The sequence below is a fragment of the Carcharodon carcharias genome, chromosome 15 (assembly GCF_017639515.1).
Source record: "Carcharodon carcharias isolate sCarCar2 chromosome 15, sCarCar2.pri, whole genome shotgun sequence".
Classification (NCBI taxonomy): Eukaryota; Metazoa; Chordata; class Chondrichthyes; order Lamniformes; family Lamnidae; genus Carcharodon; species Carcharodon carcharias.
Genome location: NC_054481.1, coordinates 104,690,290 through 104,711,916, shown reverse-complemented (window position 1 = coordinate 104,711,916; position 21,627 = coordinate 104,690,290). Strand labels below are relative to the sequence as shown.

At 41.8% G+C, this 21,627-nt stretch overlaps 1 protein-coding gene across 1 annotated transcript in view; it reads right to left on the bottom strand.

Annotated features, from left to right (window-relative positions):
• The window catches only part of ccdc30 (coiled-coil domain containing 30), a 144,430-nt gene that overhangs the window by 33,448 nt on the left and 89,355 nt on the right, over positions 1 to 21,627 (bottom strand). The window contains exons 15-20 of the mRNA XM_041206244.1: positions 18,116 to 18,253; positions 12,907 to 13,061; positions 11,419 to 11,773; positions 7,346 to 7,474; positions 4,581 to 4,751; positions 2,654 to 2,863 (exon numbers count right to left, since the gene is read on the bottom strand). Of these exons, the coding sequence (XP_041062178.1) occupies positions 2,654 to 2,863; positions 4,581 to 4,751; positions 7,346 to 7,474; positions 11,419 to 11,773; positions 12,907 to 13,061; positions 18,116 to 18,253 (1,158 nt within the window). The remainder of the gene's footprint in view (positions 1 to 2,653; positions 2,864 to 4,580; positions 4,752 to 7,345; positions 7,475 to 11,418; positions 11,774 to 12,906; positions 13,062 to 18,115; positions 18,254 to 21,627) is intronic.

Here is a 21,627-nt window from a genome sequence, read left to right as displayed (position 1 = left end):
GTTTCCTATGGAAGAGGCTGAATGCTCCATCTCTTACAGCAAAAACACCGTTGGCCAACATTGAAAAGTTATACTCACATGACAACACCATAAAGTTCTCCTCCCATGCAGCCTTATGACACCTTCACAAATTCCTTCCTATCACAGTGAGTGACTTCCAGGGTGGCCCTCTATGTAGGGCCTGAGTCGTGAAAAGCCTGCCTCGTAATTCAGGCCCACCTCTGCCTCTGACATGTTTCCTGGGTCGGCTGGCCCGACTTCAGTCTGCACCTGCCTCCTGGCATTGAGGATTGTGCCTCTCGAGCCCTTTTTCCTGGGGTGGGCACGCAAAGCTCCGAATTTTCCCCAACTCCTGCTACCTGCCTCGAGGATGAAAATTTAGGCCTTACTATCTGTAAACAGCTTTGAGCTTTATCCTGTGAGAAATGCAATTATGAAAGGCAGAAACACAATCCACCACTTCAAATCAAGCAAATTCCAATTATAGTTCAAATCACTGCCCTTCTGTCAGATTTTGCTTCTGGTTTACCATCTACGGAAATGATTGGCATTACCAATAATCAATTAAAGTAGATAATGTTAATAGGGAACATTTCTGTAAGTTCAGTTGTGGCCTGTCTTTTCAAAGAAAATGTATCTATCATTCATTCTGAACAGGTGAAAGTGTGCCAGGTTACATTATATTATTTGCAGTTTTTAAACAACCTCGACACCCTCCCCACCCCCAACCAAATCATCTATTCACTCTTCAGAAGGCTGCAAATTATACAGAGATAAAAGTTTACTGATATTGCCAGTTCTCTCCTATTTTGATCAATGTGTGAACGTGGACGGTGGATTTTTAGCAGGCAAGTCCACTGGGGTAGCAGGCAGATTGTTAGGAAATAGAGATATTTTAAGTAAGTTATATTGGTATTTGTAGGCGTTAGGAGTGAGTTTTAGCTTTAAAGTTTAAGTTTGATTTGTATTTCTGTATTTGTGTGTTAAGAAAGGTCAAATGGAGTTTTAGTTTCACTCTAAAAAGGTGCCTGCATTTCTAATGAGGTTTTTTTTTTACAACTGTTACAGCTAGGTTAAGCAAAGAGTAGAAGAATTGGGCTGTTGCCTAGCAACAGTGGGCCAGAGAGGCAGGTCCCTCCCACAAACACACACAAAGAAGAGGAGAAATGGCAGGTTTAATTTGGAAGCTGTGGAGTTCAGCTAATTTTTGAAAGTCGCTGCCAGGAGAGACTGGAGCAAAGGGAACAGATAGCCAATCCCAAGCTCAAGGAAAAAACCCAAATCCAGGGGAGTGGAAAAGGGGAAAATCCAAAGAAGACCTTCTAGTCAAAGAAAGGACAGGAACTTGGAAGAGGTCCTATTAAGTGCAGTTAAGAGTGAGGGGCAGAGAGAAAGGCTCCAAGCTTCAGAATTAAAGAGACAAAAGCTGCAGAAAGCAGACTTAAAGCGAGAACAGCTTGCAAGAGGCAAGAAGATCCAAAGAGACAATTGAAGGTCTGTAACTCTTTGCTATGGGCATCTGAAGCAGTGGTACTGTTGACTGCTGAGCTGATGAGAGAGAGTGCATTGAAGACAGCTTGAATGCATGTGGTAACCCAGGGAAGAGGAACATTGGAAGGAGAGTTCGAAACCCTGGAGGTGAATCCTTGTGGAAGGCATCTGAGAGAAAGCATCAGTTTGTGAGAAGATTCCAAGGCGAGTTCTTGGAGAATGGAGATTGGAAACCCTCATGTGAAAGATGGAGTTCAGTGAGACTGGTTGGCTCAAGTATGTGACAAGCATCTGGCGGGAGTGGAGGAGAGATCCATAGCATCTGGTTGAGGTGGCATCTGTCACTTGGTTTCAGAGTGTGATGTATCAGACCACAGGTGCCTATTGGTTTACATGGACTATGTACTTATTGTGGACATGAGAGTATAAGACAGCTTTTGTAACGTGTGCCCGTCCTTACAAATCTGTATATATCTGTAAAGGTATAGTTGTGGGCGAAGGTGTATTGTAATATAGTTCATATTTTCTTGTTTAATAAATATTTTATTCTTTTGTTAAAAGTTCATCAGCTGACTCCTGTGACTCTGTTCAGTAGCTATTCTCCACATATCTATATAAACAAATAAAAGTTAGGATCTATCAAGCTGGGCTCCAACCTGGGATCAGGTTTGGCCAGGGGTAATCTCAGTTGGGATTATAACAAGATTGACACAATTATGCAAGCTTGATCTGTATCAAATACACACACACATGTGCACAAATGTACACACACTTATGTACACATATATATTGTGTGTGAGGTTATTGCAACATCCTGTGGTAATCTGGAATCAATGGCTAGCCATAATCATCTTGGAGCTCTCCATCGTCTCTCTAATTTTTTCCCCCTAATTTCTGCTTAATGCACACATTGCCCCAATAATCACTATCTCCCACACCCCACACTATCCCACCCTAATCCTTTGGATGCTTTACTATGTTGAATGCACAAACTGAAAAGTGTTGCTAATTCAGTTTTAATAGGCTATGAATTTTTGCCGAGCCCAAGGGAGTGAAAAAGAGACAACCTTCTTTTCACGTGGTCATGTTGAAGGATCAAACTTCAACAGGAAAAAAATGAAAAAACAAAGCCCTCAACAGTAAATGCTGCACCATCTCTTACCTTTTTCTCTGCACATATAGTTCTGTTTTTCTCTCCGATGAGTTCATCTTGTACGCTCTTTAACTGTTTGCTGATGTGGAAGGTCTTGCTAGATTCTAATTCCAGTTCTTTCAGCCTTTGCTGCTTAATGTCACATTCTGATTTCAATATTAAGTTGTGTTTATCCAGTTCAGACAGCCTACACTGTGCTGTTTTGAACTCCAAGTTCACCTATGAATATAGAATTTTAGAAATTTAAGCAAACAATTTTGGTCCCTTTCATCTTGTGCTGCTTAATTCTACATCACAGCTACTTTTTTCACATCCTTTAAAATGTTTCCTTCAAGTTATTATTTAACTCACTCTTAAATGTTTTAATTCAATCAACTTCAACAAATGGTAATCTATTCCATTTTTTCATTACTTTTGTCTGAAAAAAATTCTAATTTTCCCCTTTTATGTTTCTAGTACATAACTTTTCAAGCTTTTCCATAATTTTGAACATTTCTATTAGCTCTCCTCTTAACCTTCTCTCCCTGAGTAATTTCAGCCTTGGTGTCTCAGCAGAAGTACATCTGCTCATTCCTGGTATAATCCTCTTATCTGGACAATCCATAAGACCAAGAGTTCCCAGAGGATAAAAGCATTACTTACATTAAACATGAAGGTAAGACAATACATGCAGATAAATACATGATAGGTAAGAGTTGGAGCTGCCTCTGTACAACTCAAAAATCAGAGCATTGGTGCAAAGGCTAAGGCCCAAAATATAGAGCTCTGGAGTCTATAAACACCAATTGTTCTGGCTGCAAGGTGGGCTGGAAAAATTGACCATAATTTTGCTTCATTACGGAGCAATGGCCTCACACACTAACATTTCTGGCAAAAGCTAAACTCAGCTTCTGAAGAGAGTCAGTGAAGAATTTCTCCAGTTGCATTCTACATGCATTTGTGAAGAATTCCAGTTTGGTATTTTTGATCAAATTTACAATCTTTCAAACAAATGAAATCTTCACAAACACATTGTCCCTACACATAGCAGCCAGAGGAAGTCTTACCCCAAGTCCCTTTACTAGGAACTACTGGCAGCTGGAGACACATGCAACCAGGAACTGCAAATAAGCAAGAAAAATAAAAATCGAAACTTTCATTTGTATTTAAGTGAGCGCCATCATGACAGAACATTGCAGGAATGAGTTACAAAAAATTGTACGAGTTTATCAGAGAAATAGACTCTTTTGTGGAGTCACTGACTTTCCAGGTATTGTGATAGAAAAACATCAGTGACAATGTAAGACTATCTGATGTTACAGTAGGAATACTGAGCACCTTTCAAACATCCTGGGCTGAGTGGCCTCCTTCCATGCTGTAAATATTTCTATATTTCTAAATTAGTTTGTTACTTTAGTAAAAGCATTAGCCTGTTTCATTTAAACAGGAATAATACACAGTACGGAGGTCTCGTGGTACAGTGGTGGGGTAACTCTGGGCCAGAAGTTCTGGATTCAAGTCCCTATTCTGGACTTGATGGCCATGGAAGGCGCATTCATAATGTGGCCAAACAGGTCGAATATCAGCCTGTAATTCCTTCCAATACACCTGATGGCAGGCAGTAAGGGTGGGAGAGTTTTCTAGTCAGCCATATTGCAGAAGACAATGGCAAACCACTGCAGTGCTTTGCCAAGCATAATGATGGGCCAATCCAATGGAAGTCCATGGTCATCAATGCCCTCTTAGGACATGATACCTGAAGAAAGAGGAGGAGGATTACAGTGTACAATTTTTGGATTATAGTCATTGATGGTTACAGGCCAGCTTCAAATGTAAATATCAATTCGGCTCACTAAAATGTAAGAAATTAATTCAATCTTTCACTTGATTTAACTGAGTTATCCATAAAACATCAGACTCTTGGTCGTGGATTTTTTCATCATTTTCACATGCTCACCCTGTTATTTTCCTGATCAAGCAGAGAATTTTGTCTTTGCAGCTCTATCAGTTGCTCTCTCTTGTACTTCAGTTCCTTTTCAGCAGTGCTGCACAAGTTATGTACCCTCTGCAAATCCTGCCGCAGCTGCCGGGACTCCGCAGTATGCTGCACCAGCAATGCTTCCTGCGACTGAGAGAAAAAAAAAGGAGTCAGTTTCATTCTTATAAAAAGGCAACTGGGATTTCTACATTTCCCACAGCACCTTCCCACGCAAATGCAGGAGATCCAACACCTGTCCTTTGACCTCCATCCTTCTCACCATCCAAAGCCCCAAAAACACCTTCCAGGTGAAACAGCAATTTACTTGCACTTTTTAAAATTTAATATGGTGTATTCACTGCTCATAATGAGGTATCCCCTACACTATGGAGACCAAATGCAGATTGGGCAACCACTTTTGTGGAACACCTTTATTCAGTCCGCAATCATGATGCTGAACTTCAGCTCCACTCCCACTCTGGTCTTTCTGTCCTTGGTCTCCAACACTGTTCCACTGAAGCTCAACATAAGATCAGAGAACAGCAACTTATCTTTCGATTCATCTTACAATCTTCTGGATTCAACATTGAGTTCAACAATTTCAGATCATAACCTCTGGCCCCAGCTTGTTGTAGCAGCTGATTCTGCTTTCCCACTTACACCTCCTCAGGAAACAACTTTTGTTCCTTTACTTGTCCCATACCATCTCTTTTTGTCTTCAGGATCATCTCTTCAGTCATTTTATCACTTCTGCCTTCTGCCCTATCATATGCCAGTGGACTAAACAAGGAGGGTGGGACTTGCACCCCTCAGTGGGAAGATGTCCCACCCTGGACAGCTGCTGGCCAATCTGATTGGCCTGAAACTCTAGCAGTGCCAGAACTAAGTAGTGGGTGTTGCTGGGTCTGCAACTGGACCCTGGGACGAAGACACCGATGGTGTCCAGATTCAGGTAAGTCCTGGGTTTTGGACAGAGGGGGGTTGGGGGAGCCTAGGGATGGGTACAAGGGGGGTTGGGGTGGCAGGTTTTTGCTAACCATGTGTGGAGGAACAAAAGGGGTTAACATCTTGTGGGGGGGGAGGGGTGTTCCCCTAATGTGCACAGGGCATCTCCAGAATGATGTGCTTACCCACCTTCCTCCCTGCCTTTTCCACAAGTTGTTTTAAAAATGGTCATCTCACTCCTGCTCACCTGCCTATGCCAACTATATTATGGCAAAGGCAGTGTATTAATTGGCTTGGTAACAAGCTCAATATCCAGTTAACTATTTATTTAAAAATGGCGGGCAGGCTGCCGATTTTGGAGCCTGCTCATTTACCGGGCCAGAGGTGAGCGAGAAAAGATGAATTAGTCTTGTAGGCGATGGCACAGAATTTCCAGCAGAAGCAGTGTAGATTAGGCCAGGTGTTCCACCTGGGCAGAGCTCCTTGTCTCTGAGGCTGCTTGTCAGATGATAAAAAACATACTGAGCTCTTGAGCTCAGCAAGGCAACATTACTTGTTCAACAAGCCAGAGGCCTATGTCACGTGACCCCAACCTCTGCACCTGGTCTCCAACAAAGGATAAGTATCCATCGTTTGGAATGCGGTTGGATTTCTAAAATTGCTAAATGTCTCAATCATTACGATTTGAAAGAGAAGTTGCGGGTCCTTTTGTCTTAGCAGGCCATCAGTCTCTTTCTGGCCAGCTTGGGTTATTAAATGCAGATGGCCTTTGTATAGCTCCCTTTGAAGTTGGGCTGTGCAGTCCACAGGTGGTCATTAGTGGATCCTCAGAGATAACAAGGTGAGAGTTTCCCTGAAACTACAACATGGCTTCTTTTGTTCAGGGGTCACAGGCAGACATAGGTTCAACCATTTTAAGGATCTTGTTCAGTTTTAAAATTTACGAAATATCAATGAGGATATTTATATATATTTTATAAAAATATACAGGATGAGGCCTTAGTCCTTCACACAGAAAATGCTGGAAACACAGAACAATGGTAGGCAGCACCTAAGAAAAAATGTAAATTAATGATTTAATCCGTAGAGTGGAAATATGAGTCTCCACATCTGTCAGACATCTGGCCAATCCTTTCTGGCCTGGAGCTTGCATGGCCCAGATTTTTTGATATTCAAGTCCCTTTTTGCCACTAAACCTATATGAAAACAGTGTAAGAAATCAAGCATAGAGATGGCAGAGTTTGGTTTACAATACTCACACCTGCTGGAAACAGGATTGAGAATGTAATCTACAATAGTCTCATCAAAAAAGTAATTTCAAATACCCAAAATCAACAGCTGATGAATCTGCATCCTTGGAAATTGAGTTCATTACATATCATGAGTTGCCATCAAGTGGTAAGCACTGAGTAATGCAGCAAGACTAATATAAATGTCAGACAGAAAGCACTAATTACTGCTACTAGACAGTTCCACAGGCACCTCACTATTCCTTATGTGTAAGTTTAGATAATAAATTTTGCAAGATATTTGATAGTAGAAACTATCGCACTTTCTAATGAAGATGAGAGCAATTATGAACAGAACCCAGAGTAGAAACCCTACTTGATTCTCCCATTTCTACTGTGACTGCAGTTCAACCAGAACACCCTAACTGCTGCACTGTTTGAGATCAGCTATCTTACAGCTTAGGCTTTTCTGGCTTAGTACTAAATTCAATCAGTGCATTTAACCACTAGTAGGCATCAAAAGCAGCTAACAGTAGCAATCTTGAAAATTTTCTCCTATGCCATAAATACCTTAGCCCTGTTGTTCGTCTCTTCCAGCTGCAATTCTAGGGCTTGTTTCTGCTGTAAAGAATTCTTCTGTTCTAATTCTAGAGAAGTCTGCAACTGACTCATTTCCAGCTTCAGAGCCTGCAGCTGCACCTAAAAGAGAATAGTCAGTCAAGGAGCCATAGTCACATTTATTATTGTAAGCAGCATAGACAGTCAGATAGTAATCTCAGAATAGGGTCTGAATGTTCGGTTGATACAAGTGGTATAGCGTGGGAATGCTGCATTAGCAGATGTACAATGGGAAGCATTTATGTGCCCCCACCAGGTGTGTTTTCAGCAGGAGGGGCATGTAAATTAGGGTGGGTGTCCACCCACCACCTTCCAACCCATCCGAGGTACTCTGTTAATACACTACCCACGCCAACCTAAACCCACCACTGCCCCATCCCCCACAATCCCTCACCCCATACCTGGACTGATGGAGCTGCTGGCCAATCCGATTGACTGCCAGCTCCCGAGGGCAGGTCTTTCTCCCTGGTGAGAGGTGGAAGTCCCACATTGGTCCTGTTTAGCCTAACTGTAATGCTTTAAGGTTGTGGAATAGGTTGGCATAGACCCAGTCAGCTCCATGCTGAATTTGCTTCCAGGGTTTGGGGTGGGGGGAGAGGGTGGGAGAGCCATCCACATCACCACCCCTGCACCCCCCACCATCCCCCTGTAAAACTCAGCCCATGTTTTAGACTAAATGGAGCATTCTTCCCTCTGGGAAGATTTGAGTCTCGACTCAAGTTCCATTCCAACACTGAAAACTGTATTGTATAATTATAAGACTGCATTCATATAACTACCTTATCATATCAAAAATCTGAAAACATCACCCAAAGAAACACTTTGGAGTAATAGTTGTTATGCAGACCTCAATTTTGAACATAGCAAGAACCCACAAATGAGAAAATTATCAGATTTTGGTTATACTGGGTCAGGCATCTGCAATCTGGAGGCGCATGTGACTCTCATTTGCGGTTCCTGGCTGTTTCCAGTTGGATCGCTCTAACATGAAAAAGTCTTATAAAAATGAAGTCAAGAAAACCAAGAGCTATGTTTTTATTATGGGGAAAACAGGCTAATCATTATGCTGCACTTGACAGTTTCAAATAATTATTTTAACATAATATGTAATTGTGGTATAAATAAACCTGGCTAAGTGGTATAGCCACATCATGGGGGCTATAGATAGTGCCTTTGATTCTAGGAACAGGTTTTACGGTTGGTGATCATTCTTATTTCAAATATAGCTGAGGTGATAAATTCTTTTAAATGTGCTATCAGAAGCCTTTTTTATCATGAGAATCAATAACTATCCATACATCTTAAGTTAAAGTTTGTTTTAAAGATGACTTTACTGACATTATAGTAAAATAAAAGTCAAAGAGCTTGATATTTCAGAGTTTCATTTTTTTCTTTTGATATATAAATTCAAGAAAATGCATTTTCTTTATTATATATGCGAATCATACATTCTGCCAAAGATACTTGGCAATTTATGAAGTGTTTGGTTTGGAAATGCAGTATTTTCATCTAGTGATTCCCAATAAGTTTTGTCTTGGGCATTTTTTTTTAAAGAAAACTCTTCAGGTGAAAAAAAGTTGCTGACCCCTATAATGGGCAAAGGAGGTTGGAGTTGGGGTGAGGGAGAGGGAAAAGACTATTTGCTAGGATATGATGCAGGCTCCATCCTCGTCTTTGGATGGTGCTGAGAGACCTTTAATGTGGTTTTAACTCAGTTTACCTGCTCTCAAGTATTGTCTCATCTTAATTCAAAGCTGCAGCACTCTCTAGAGTATAATCTTAAATCTAGGTATGAGCCTTAGACGACAACAAACCGACATGGAAAACATCTTTGAAATATATTCTCGGTGCTCATATACTTTAAATGGTCCAACTTCAAGACAGTGAGGGAAGAGTTTAACCCAATCAACTTAAACAGGTAATACTCTAGAAAGCATGAGTTGAGCGAAAATTAAATATTTCTAAGGGAAAACCATGGACCATACAGGTTAAGTACATAGCAATAATCAGCAAAAATGGATCAAAAAAATGACGACCCTAAACTGGTTAATAAGACAATACAAAATGTATTTAATAAAGTCAACTTTAAAAAACTTGTGGGGAGAAAACTTAAGGAAAGGAATAGAAAAATGCACTAACCTTTGCAATTTGTGAAAAGGCACTCAGAGAAACAAAGAGGGAAGTAAAAATGGGCACAGATAAAGCAACCAGTTAAAACGGTATTATAGAACCACAAGCTTGGAACATGAAGATCTTTAAGGATGCAAGTCACATTGAAACTGAGAATGAACAATACAAGCATACCAAATCCTTACTTCCTAGAAGTATTTGCTAGAGAAGAAATGAATAGAATGCAGTGTGGCTGTTGGAAAATCCCATGAGTATATTATATCTATGTAGAAAGTTTTTATTAAAATTTCGCATGGAAGGTTGCTAAACAAGCAATGTAAATCCTAGGTAAAACATGAGAGATGAATAAAGAATTGACTGAAAAATAACAACCAGCAAGCACAAGTTTGGGTGGCAATGTTAGGTTGGGCTGACATAGGGCCGTTTTTAACTCACTCAAAACCAAGTCACTTACACAGAGTTAAATTCAGGCCCATAGATTCAGAAATTCCATGGTCAAATTTTCAGATTACACTCAAATCGGAGTCTTTTTAATTCATTCATGGGCATCATTGGTAAGGCCAGCATTTATTGCCCATCCCTAATTGTCCTCGAGAAGGTGGTGGATCACTGCAGTCCATGCGGTGAAGTCATTCCTACAGTGCTCTTATGGAGGGAGTTCCAGGATTTTGACTGAGCAACAGTGACAGGAACAGTGTTATATTTCCAAGTCAGGATGGTACGTGACTTGGAGGAAACTTGCAGGATGTGGTCTTCTCATGCTCCTGCGTCCTTTGTTCCTCTAGGAGGTAGACATCGCGAGTTTAGGAGGCGATGTCAAAGAAGCTTTGGCGAGTTGCCACAGTGGGTTCTGTAGGTGCTACCAACTGCAGCCACAGTATGCTGATGATGAAGTGAATGTTTAAGGTAGTGGATGGGGCGCCAAACAAGTGGGTTGCTTTGTCTTAGGTGGTGTCAAGTTTCTTAATTGATTTTGGAGCTGCATTCATCCAGGAAGGTGGAGAGTATTCCATCACACTCTTGACTTGTGCTTTCTAGATGGTGGAAAAGCTTTGATGAGGTGAGTTACTCACTGTAGAATACCCAGCCTGTAATCTGCTCTCGTAGACACAGTATTTATGTAATGGCTCCAGTTGGGTTTCTGGACAATGGGGAGCCCCCAGGATGTTGATGGTGTAGGATTTGATGAAGGCAATGCCACTGAATATCAAGGGGAGGTGGATAGGCTCGCTATTCTTGGAGATGGTTACTGCCTGGCTCTTTGTGGTAGTGGTGTGTTTGGATCACTCGACATGGACAAAAAAACTATGTGTATGCGTGTGTGTGTAGCTACAAGCCCATTATTGGTGGGGACTGGAAAGCTGGGTCAAAAGATCGGTGTTTTAATAATGGCATATCACCTCATGATTTTTCCCAATGGAATCTTGTGTGAAGTTTGAAATTCAGAAGAGGTGAGTACCCTTCTCAATTGAAATATAGTAATTTGTATTTATGTAAATGGATTTTGCAAGTTGGACCTCGGAGTGACTTAAAGCTGGGGAAAATTATTTAAATATTGACTTTAATGCTTCTCTTACACAGAGGTCTTTGTTTGAACACTGGTCATGGCACTCAACTTTTTCCAGAAAAGCCAGTTGTATACCCATAAAAGTTCAATTTGGAGTTGAGATTTGGGATCTCATGGCTCGTGTGCATCTCTGATATGAAATTAGAGTCCTGGAATATGCTTCAAGGTCCGTTGACTTTACTTGCATCTTGCAAGGACTGCCCTCCATCCCACAAAAAAAGCTTTTGTCATATTAGGGGATGGTCCAAGATCATGGCCTGAATGTCTGGGATATCCTCCATGACCTTTGTCTACATTGGCATAACAGAAGATTTATAGTGCAGCCTACCTGATTAATGGTGTCTTCCACTTGTTCTTTGGAATGAATTAGGTCATTCAGCTGTTTCTGTATGTTGCACACTTCTTGGTTCAGGTGCTGGTTTTCCTGTTGGCTACATGCCAGCTGCTGCCGTAAGGTACAGTTTTCCTGTGTGGCCAGTTTGTTCTCCTGCTGGCTGGAGACGAGCTGCTGCCGTATGTTGCAAATCTCCTGGTTCACAGTCTGGCTGCCCTGCTGGTTGCTGCACAACTGCTGCCTTAAAATAAAATTGTCCTGGTTCAGCTGCTGGTTTTCCTTTAGCATCGTAGTGAGCTTCTGCTGCATACATTCTAGCGTTTTGTTGGGACAGTCACTCACTTGGTTACTGAGGATCAGAATGATATGGAGAAGCAGTTAGTATAACATTCTCGGCTTCCTACCCTCATTTTTGTTCTTTCTTCTCCCTCCCCCATTGTACTTACTTAAAACCTGCTACATGTATAGCATTTTCCAGTTCTGATGACCTGAAGCATTAACTATTTCTCTCTCCACCATTGATGTCTGACCTTCTGAGTATATCCAGCATTTTCTGTTTATAGTTCAGATTTACAGAATCCATAGTATTTTCCCTTTGTATTAGTATAATGTTCATCTGACTTTGGCACTTATGCCACAGGAAAGATGTGCTGTATTTTGGTTTAGCTCCTCTAGCTTTCTCCCATTTGTGTGCTCTCTTCCTAGCCGCAAAAATGATTGAGTACAGGAATGCTGACTGAATTTTAGGGCAGGATTTTCCTTCTGGGGTTAGGCGATTGACATTGGGGCCTTTTCCTGGTTCCAGCCGCAACCCTGCCTTATGCGGGTGGGAGGGGTTGGAGAAGTAGTCAAAGCCTGTGATTTTTGCGGAGGCGGGCTACTAATTGGCTGGAGAGCAGGTTGGTCGGTCAATTAGCGGTCACGAGAATGGAAGTGGGACTGAAGTGCAGGCTCCATTTAAACACATCGTGGCAGCCATTACTGTGGCTGCTGTTTGTAGAAAAAATTGCTAACACCAGAGAAAGTTGAGTAATTTACCTACAAGCAGGGATAAGATCTAAACACTTCCAATTCAGGCAGGAGGATAAGGGGTGGCATTTTAATAATGGAACTGCTTTCAAAGGGTAAAGATCACACAGTTAAAGAAAGACTTGCATATTTAGAGAAGATAGGTGTGAACAGGGTTATTTTGTAAACTGCTGAAGATTGCCTTGCTAACTGATTTAGTCCATATTAGAGTAACAGCATGTTTCTGCTGTGTCACTAATTGGCTAAGAACTACAGGAGAATGTTTGATCACGGCCAACTAATTACACAGCACAACCATTTTCTTCGTGAGACACTGTTTGAAGTTTAGCTCAAGTTTTATTTTTTAAAAGAAAGAATTTCACAAAACTACAAAGGATCTTTTGTTCTGGACAGGCTGGATAGAGGCCATTTTCTTTTTGTGACTATGTACTCAACTGAGTTTACAGTACATACTATACACAGCTTTGTTCTTCCTGGAGTTTGCATATGGTGTTCGTCAATTCTGCTATCTGGCATTGGTATCTCTCTGCTATTTCTTTCCAACTGTTGTTTGGTATCCCTTGACAATTCTTGGGCAACTCTCCGTAATCCTCCAGCACCTTGTTGAGCTAATGAATAAACCAAGAGGTAAGATTAACACTTACTGATCCTGAATTATAATATTTTACAGAGGGAAAAAAAGAGTAAATGCAAAATCTCTTGAATTTGACTGCTGTGTAATGGCTCATTCACAGCTTTGCATTCACCCAACAGTGAAAGTAACATAGCAACAATTCTTGCACTGCCGAGACCTTTGGCTGGGAACACTAATCAACTGATGATTTATTTCCGCACTTGATCAAAACAACAGGGGAGATATTGATTCTAATGCATGACTAAGCACAAGTTATTCAATTTACAACATAATTTAGAATACTGTACCTTGAATATGACTTAGAGCAAATCTTAAGATTGAGAACAGTGGTTAGTGCACTGTTATGCATGGACTCAGAATGTGTAGGAGCAAGTGAGCGATCAACACGTGGCCAGATTTTGCAAGAGGAATTAAAAGTGAAATGTCGGCATTTGTTGTCGTGACCCCTTTGAAACTTCAGGATATTGGGCATGCACAGATTAGCATGGAAATTCTGAAACTGCAGTCTGTCACTCAGGTTTCCAGCCCCGACTGCAAGGTGGCTTCTCCGTCATTGAAATCAGTGAGAATTTCAACTTTCCTGACCCTACATTGTCATCTGAAATGCCTCAAAATGTTATACCTTGTTCAAGAAGGGGTAACTAGAATTTTAACAGCAACAAGATAATAAATAACAGAATTAGCCCTGAAAAAAAAAATTTTATAATTGTGCAACGCTGTTAAGTGAGTAATAATAGAATTTTTAAGCTAATTTCTTAAAATAATTTTTTAAATGTTTATTCAGCTGGTTATTTAGCTTCTACCTTCACCCAAATTATATGTCCCAACTTTAATTTGGTCCATGTAAACATTTTTAAAACACATTTTATTTTAGTGCTTTTAGTTTCCTGTTTGGAGGTCAGTGCAAATCCTTTAATGTGACTGACTGCTTGGACAGCCTGATGACATTATTGGGCTTCACAGAGCAGAGTTGCAACAAAGGATGTTGCTATCAGTTGCAGTATCACGCATGGTGTTAGAGTTGAAATTCTCATCTGTGAGATCACTAGATTTGTCAGCAAGACTTACTTCGCGATTAGTGACAAGCAAGCTTGCTTTGCTACTGATCGCAAAAGCTGGTGCATGGAATTAACTTCTGGATAGGATAATGAAGACAAAAACTCTGAAGCCTTTTAAGAAACAGTTGGATGTTATGATGTCAGAGCTTTAGGTTCTTTCTAAATCAATATGGACATGGATCAAGTGGCTTTCCACATCCATTCCCGACCTGCATTCTTGAAAGCAGAGAGGATGGCGTTATTGCTCAAATCTTGTACACATAGAAGCTTGCATAAACCCCAGTAAGAGCAGTTCTCAGGGGGCAGGTGCCATTCTTGAACCTTACAATACTATGCAGTGATTCTTAGAATCAATACCTGTACCAGGCTGAGTTCAGTGATGTGGTATTAGCTTCTTTCTGAGTCACTGTGAACGGGCAGCTTGGAATTTTTTCAACCCACTTACACTGCGACGATTGAGGAATGCCTGGCAACTGTGCAGGACTCTCCTGCCCAGTCACAGCCCTCACAGCCTCTGGCGACCCGAGGACTCTCACCAAGGTCATCAAGGCTAACAGGGCATCTTAATCAGCAGTTTGCCTCCAGTGCAGCTGCCAGGGAAGTGGGGGAGAACCAAGGCATAGCACTCATAAACAGTTTAAGAAATCACTGTAAACACAGAAGGGTGATCACAGGTGAAAAATCTTTCTTTGTGACTTTTGTTTTGTTGTTCCACATCACTTTATTAAAATCTCACCTTTTTATCACATGTCCTTCCTGTGATATGAGTGCCATTAAAATATGAGGCCTGCAACTCAAAGCAAAAAAAGTGATTGAGCATGATAGCTTTTTCACGGAGGAGGGGCAAGAAAAACAGGGTGTCAGGAGGGCTTCATGGACTCCAAGCGATAACGTTGCTGCAGCTTTTGAATGATTTGGACTGTTGACTTTAGAAGCCTACTGGAAGCTCCTTTGAATCAAAGCTTCCCTGGCTCCCAAAAGCTGCTGCCTTGCTGGGCCCTCAGCATGACCCTGTGGCTGAGTAGGTTCTTCCTCGGAGTCTGTGCTGCAATTGTCCTCAAATGTTTGTGGCTGCACATCGCAGTCTTCCTCCTCCATCTGATCTCCCCAAAAGAGAGCCAGATACTGCTGGGCACAGCACACAACCACAATTAGTGATACGCGCTCTGGAGGATATTGAAGATATCCTCCAGGCCGGTCCAGGCAACCTTATCTTCAGGACGCCTATCGCCCGCTCAATTATGGCTTTCTTGGAGGCATGGCTTCTGTTGTACCTTTCTTCAGCGGGCGTTCTTGGATGTCTTATTGGTGTCAACAGCCACCTTTTCCAAGAATATCCTTTATCCCCCACCAGCCAGCCATCTAAGCATGCAAGGGGGATGAAAAGCCTTGGAACCTGGGAGTGCCTGAGAACATAAGAGTCATGGCAACTCCCTTTATTTCTTGCACAACCTGGAGGATCTGCTGCTGGTGATCATACACTAGCTAGATGTTGAGCGAATGGAAGTCTTTACTCCTGGCTCTTCAGCAGGTGCCTTGATTGCAACAAGCACCCTGTATCTTTGGGAAGCTTGCAATTGCTGCAAATGCTCTTGCATGCTCTGACTGGCTATCCTCATTTGTTCTGAAGTGTGCGTCTGCAGCAAGCTTTACGCAGCTCTGTTCTGTGGATTGTGATCCACTGCAGAGATCTCATACAGGATCCTGGAGGGAACCTGAGGCATAAAAATTTAGGCTGACAGTCACTTTCAGTGCTACAGGCACTGGGTGCTCACCAACACAGTTGGATGCGATCTCAGGCCCGAGCATCTCACAGATGGAAGTCACTGTCTCAGTTCAGAGACGGATCCTTCTTTTGCACTGTACCTCGGTCATGTCAAGATAGCTGAATCTAACTCTGTACATTCTTCCAGCAGGGTAATGGCACCTCTGCTGACCTTTTGCAAGCCTTGCTGGCCTTCAAACTCTTCAGGATGTGCTGCTTGGTCTTGTGGACAGACGCACTGATGATATCTCCAGGCAGCTGACAACCTCTCCCTTCTTGCACCCTCCTCCTCATCCGAGGAAGAGCCTCCACCTGACATGACAATCCCCATTTTTCACCTTCTAGATTGCTGAGGTGCTGACTTAATGATGCCGTGGCCAGTCTGCAAATGCCCCTTTAAGGATAGAAGCCTCCTTACTTACAGAAGATATGAGCAATATGGCTCGCAAAGTAAACAAGAGAGTCCAGGCTTATGCAAGAAATGTATCCTTCTACCTCCATACTCTTTGCTTCGTCCTCAGCTTTGTATACTGCCCCGGATTGAGAAAGTGCAAATTGTACATTCCCCACCTGCCTGTTCATCCTGTTTTCCAACCGTAAAAACACAAGGGCCTCTCAAAATTGCCTTGCACTGCCTTCTTAATTCCCTCAATTGGCCTTTGATTTTTGCCCACCCAGCGAAATATCATGGCTAGCATCATCACACACTATTTCATGAGATATTGGGAGTGCCGTGCACCCACACTGGTGCTGTGAAATTCAGGCCATATTGTCTCCCCTATTAGTGCTACCATTGCAGTTGCTCCTCAGTTAAATACATGGATATATTTTCCTCCAGTTGCTAATAGCAGGGGGAGGAGGAACCAGGTTTCCTTGTTTTATTCTAGCTCTGATCTTTTTGTTCACATTTCTGACCCAGATGTAAATATACTCAATGCTCAGATGTTCATACACTGTTGGCATAGTGGGCTGAAAACTATATTACAGTTCTATAAAGCTCTGATTAGACCCAGTCTGGAGTTTTGTATTCAGTTCTGAGCATCACATCTTATGAAGCACATAATGACCTTGGAGGGGACGTTCTGCAGTTTCACCAGAATGACTTAGGAGCAAAAAAGGTTAATTTATGTGGACGGGTTACATAGACTAGGTTAAGAGGTGTTTAAAACAAATCAAAGGAGTCCTAGATAAGAACATAAGAAATAGGAGCAGGAGTAGGCCTTTTGGTCCATTGAACCTGTTCCGCCATTCAGTAAGCTCAGGATCAATTTGATTGTGGTCTTAAATCCAATTTCCTGCCTGTTACCCATAAACTTTGAATCCCTTGCGAAGGGGAGAAATTATTTCCTCTGGTCGGGGGAGTCCAGAGTAAGGATGTTAAAATTAGGGCTAGGCTGTTAACGATGATGTCAGAAAACACTTCTTCACACAAGGGGTTGGAAATCGAGATCACTCCCACAAGAAACTGTTCAGGCAGGTGGTCAATTAAAAATATCCAAAATGAGGTCGACAGATTCTGGTTAATGGGAGCGATACAAAGAAAATCAAAGGGTGACATAACAGATAGTAAGAGCTATAAAAAGGGAGTATGACAAGAAGCTTGCATGGCATATCAAAACCAACATATCTATCATTTCCTCTTCACTTATTATTATCATCACCAGTTTTGAGGGAGCGACATTGTTCTTAACCACCCTCCTTTTCCTAACATAACCAAATCATTATTAATTCTAAATTGGTCTGCCCCTTGCTGGGTCCAGGACATATTATTGCACAAAACTGCTCTGTACACACATGAAATGCACTAGCTTTCTGAGATGTGCTTCTCTACCTATCTCAATCTATTTGGAAGTTAAAATCCCCCATTAAAACCACCCTGCTTTTACTACATGCTTGCCTGCATTGGTAGATTCTGCCACTTCACAGCTGCCACCAGAAAACCTATATACGATTCCCATTATGGTCTTAAATCTTTTTCTATTTCTTAATTTTATCCATAAAGATTTCCCTGCTAGGAATGCAAACTTGCAAAATGCAATTCAGTTTGCTGTACTGAGTGTTCGGGAGTGAACTTCGCATATTCGTTTAAGATTATTTCTGAACTGTATCTGGTGAGTGGTATAGATATTCAGGTACACTGCTGTAACTGCCTACTGCACTGATATTAGGTATTGTATTAGCTGCTGCTCTGTAATATGGCCTTACCTTCTGTTCTAGAGCATTATTCTCCAATTGCATCCTTTCAAGAGCATTATTTAATGCTTGATTCTGCTCTGTTGATGCACGATAATCCTTCAATTCCGCATTCAGATAGTGCACTTGAGTTCTGAATGCCTCCAGCTCCTGTGAACAACATTAAACACCACATTAATACAGTGCCTTTTCTATACTTTATCCCCATCAGTCTTGTCCTCTGTCATCTCCTGAAGGGATCTGGACCCTACTGGGGTACAATTCCATTTGCAAATCCAGATAATAAGGGTTGATAGGATATTTGACTGCAAGGAATCTCAAACACATGGCTAATGCTGCCCTTGCCCAACAGCTACATGGGTGCACATTCCAATGGAAATCATTAGCCTGCAGGAATCTGGCTGATTTGCTCCACTCAATCCAAAAGGGACAGTGGCTATTGGAAAACTCAACTTGTCTCTTTGGGTGATGTCAGCTAACTCAGGCCTTTATGGTCAATATGATTTAGTCATATTAATATTGTTTATTTAAAAACACCATAAATTTTACACACACCAACATTTCCTGCAAAAATTGACTTTCGTCAATGTGCTTTTCTTCAAGAAGATCAATGTTGAGATAAGTGAGACAACTGTTACAAACTGTGTCATGAAATTCTGTTACTTTCTTTCCTAGGAAACAGAATTGTACAAAAGGAGGAAAATGCTTGTGAAAGATTAAATGAACTGAAATTTGAGCCCTTGGTCTCCCGAAGTTAGGAAAAAATGTCTTAGACATGTTGTTATGCCACTGTTATTAGTTTGAGGTTATTGTTTTAGCATCTGGCTCCATTGGTTTCAAGCTCCTAGTCTTTGCATTCAAATAGCTCCATAACCTCATACCACTCCACTTCATTGATCTCCTGTGGTCCTTTCTCTGCTCCAATCCTTTGCTACTCAACACTGGTCCACTTCTCTTTTTCCTTCCTCCTCACTCCAACATTGGTAGTTGTTCTTCCAGTCTCTAGGCCCCTGCCCTCTAGAACTCCCTCCCTTCAAAAGCTTTTTAAAAAATAATTCTCTTCACCCGCTCTTTCAACACCGTTACCTAATGTTCTTTCCCTCCGAGTGTTGCTTTTTAGTCTTCATGCACTGTAACAATTTGGGCTGTCTTTCTGTATAAATGCATATTGTAGAATTTTGAAGTAAGTATATATTGTTGCGATTCTCAGCGAGTCTTCCAGCCTATTGGTCTTCAAAGAAAAATCTGGACATACTATTAGTTGTGGGATTGTTCAAATCACCACTATCTATTTTAACAATATGAGGATACCTAAGTGGAATGGGAAGCATGAAAACATTGACAAAATGGAGATTTAAAGGAAATTAGATGTATGCCTTTTATATGATTTTTATTTCTTAAATTTTTGTCTTAGTGCCTTCTCATGCTGCCAGAGCATATCACTTCTGCCCTTTAACAATTTACTGAACCCCACCGCACACTTTGCAGATCATTCTATGTTTTTGTGTGTATGTGGTTTTTTCCCCATTCCTTATTAAATGCTGCTCACCTGCATTACCTTTCAGTGCTGAGGGACGGTTTATATCTTAAGTGTCAACTGACTCATGTTTCCCTTACAGATGCTGCCTGATCCACCAGATGACTCCAGCATTCCCTGTTCCTGTTTATAATTCGATTGAACTTATCTCAAATCAGTTTTACTATCTAAGCAGCCACAAAACCTCTAGTGACAAAGCAGCTTTAGAATAGTAAAACATCCCGAGGCACTTGCTGCATCAGGGGATGGAAGTTAATATTGGCAATGGGAATCTCTCCCATCGGCTGGTGAACCAGAGAGAGCCCTGTGTTGCCTCCGTTGGATAAGGCCCGCCAGAAATATGTCCCCATCAGGCAATTAACTGGCCAATGGTGGGCCTTCCCTGGGATTTAGAACCCCAGCACTGGAAATCCAGCTCCCAGAGAACTACCAGCCAATCAGAGGCTGGCAGCTCTGCATCACCTAAAGTGCCACCAGGAGCAGTAGCAGCTGCCAGTAATGCAACTACCGGAGACCCAGAATTGCTGAGCAACCCAGGCCATTGTTGAGTTAAGGCGGGATGGAGGTCTTGAAGGGAACGGGGGGTCGGGACAAAGAGCAGGGGAAGGCTCTCAGCAGGTTCTCCCCCTCTGCCCCCCCACCCCCCACTCCCACCCCCCACCTCTTCCAATGCTGGGTCCTACGATCAGGCACTGAGTGCCTTTGAATAAGGGACCCCTCCTGGGAGCCTGATTTACCTTTTGGGCTTCCCACGTGACGACTCTCCCACCCGCCGCTGCTTGAATATCAACAGTGGCAGGATGAAGCCCCTAAGTGGCCCGGTTAAATGCCCCCTCCATCTGCAAACTTTCTGCAGGGTGGGGGCATTAAATTCTGCCCAGTACATCTGTAATGTATTATAGAAGATTGTACTGTAGAATCAAAACCAAAATTTAAAAATATTCCACTCTCTCTATTTTTTTGTTTTTTAATCTGCTTCACATCAGCAAAAAAATGGGCTCAGCAACAGACCTTCTTATCCTGCTGGTGAAATTCCCAACTACAATGTCTAATAAGAACATAAGAAACAGGAGCTGGAATAGGCCATTCAGCACCTCGAGCCTGCTCAGCCAGTCAATAATGATCACGGCTGATCATTGCCGTAACTCAGTTTTCCTGTCTGCCCCCATTGCCCTTGCCTCCTTTGTCAATCAAAAATTTGTTTAACTCAGCCTTGAATACATTCAATGACCCAGCTTCCACTGTTCTTGAGGGAGAGAATTCTATACACTAATAACCCTCTTAAAGAAGAAATTCCTCCTCATCTCTGTCTGAAATGTGAGACCCTTTATTTACAAACTGTACCCCCTAGTTCTAGATTCCCCCACAAGGGGAAACATTCTCTCAGCATCTACCCTTCGAGCCTCTCAGAATTTTAAATGTTTCATTAAGATAGCCTCTCATTCTTCTAAACTCCAATCAGTATAAGCCCAACCTGCTCAACTTTTCCTCATAAGACAACCCCTTCATCCCAGGAATCAGCTTAGTGAATCTTCTCTGAATTGCCTCCAATGCAAGAATATCCCTCCTCAAGCAAGGAGACCAAAATTGCACACAGTACTCTAGGTGTGGTCTCACCAATGTCCTGTACAGTTATAGCAAGACTTCCCTACCTTTATACTACATTCACTTGCAATAAAGTTCAACATTTCATTTGCCTTCCTAATCACTTGCTGTACTCGCACACTAACGTTTTGTGATTCGTGTATAAGGAAATCTAGATCCCATTGTACTGCAGTGTTCTGCAATCTCTCTCCACTTAAATACTATTCTACTTATCTATTTTTCCCGCCAAAGTGGACAACTTCACATTTTCCCACATAATACTCCATCTGCCAGGTTTTCGCCCGCTCACTAAACCTATCTATATTCCTTTACAGACTCTTTGTAGTCTCCTCACAACTTGCTTTGCTACCTATCTTCATATCATCAGAAAATTTGGCTACAA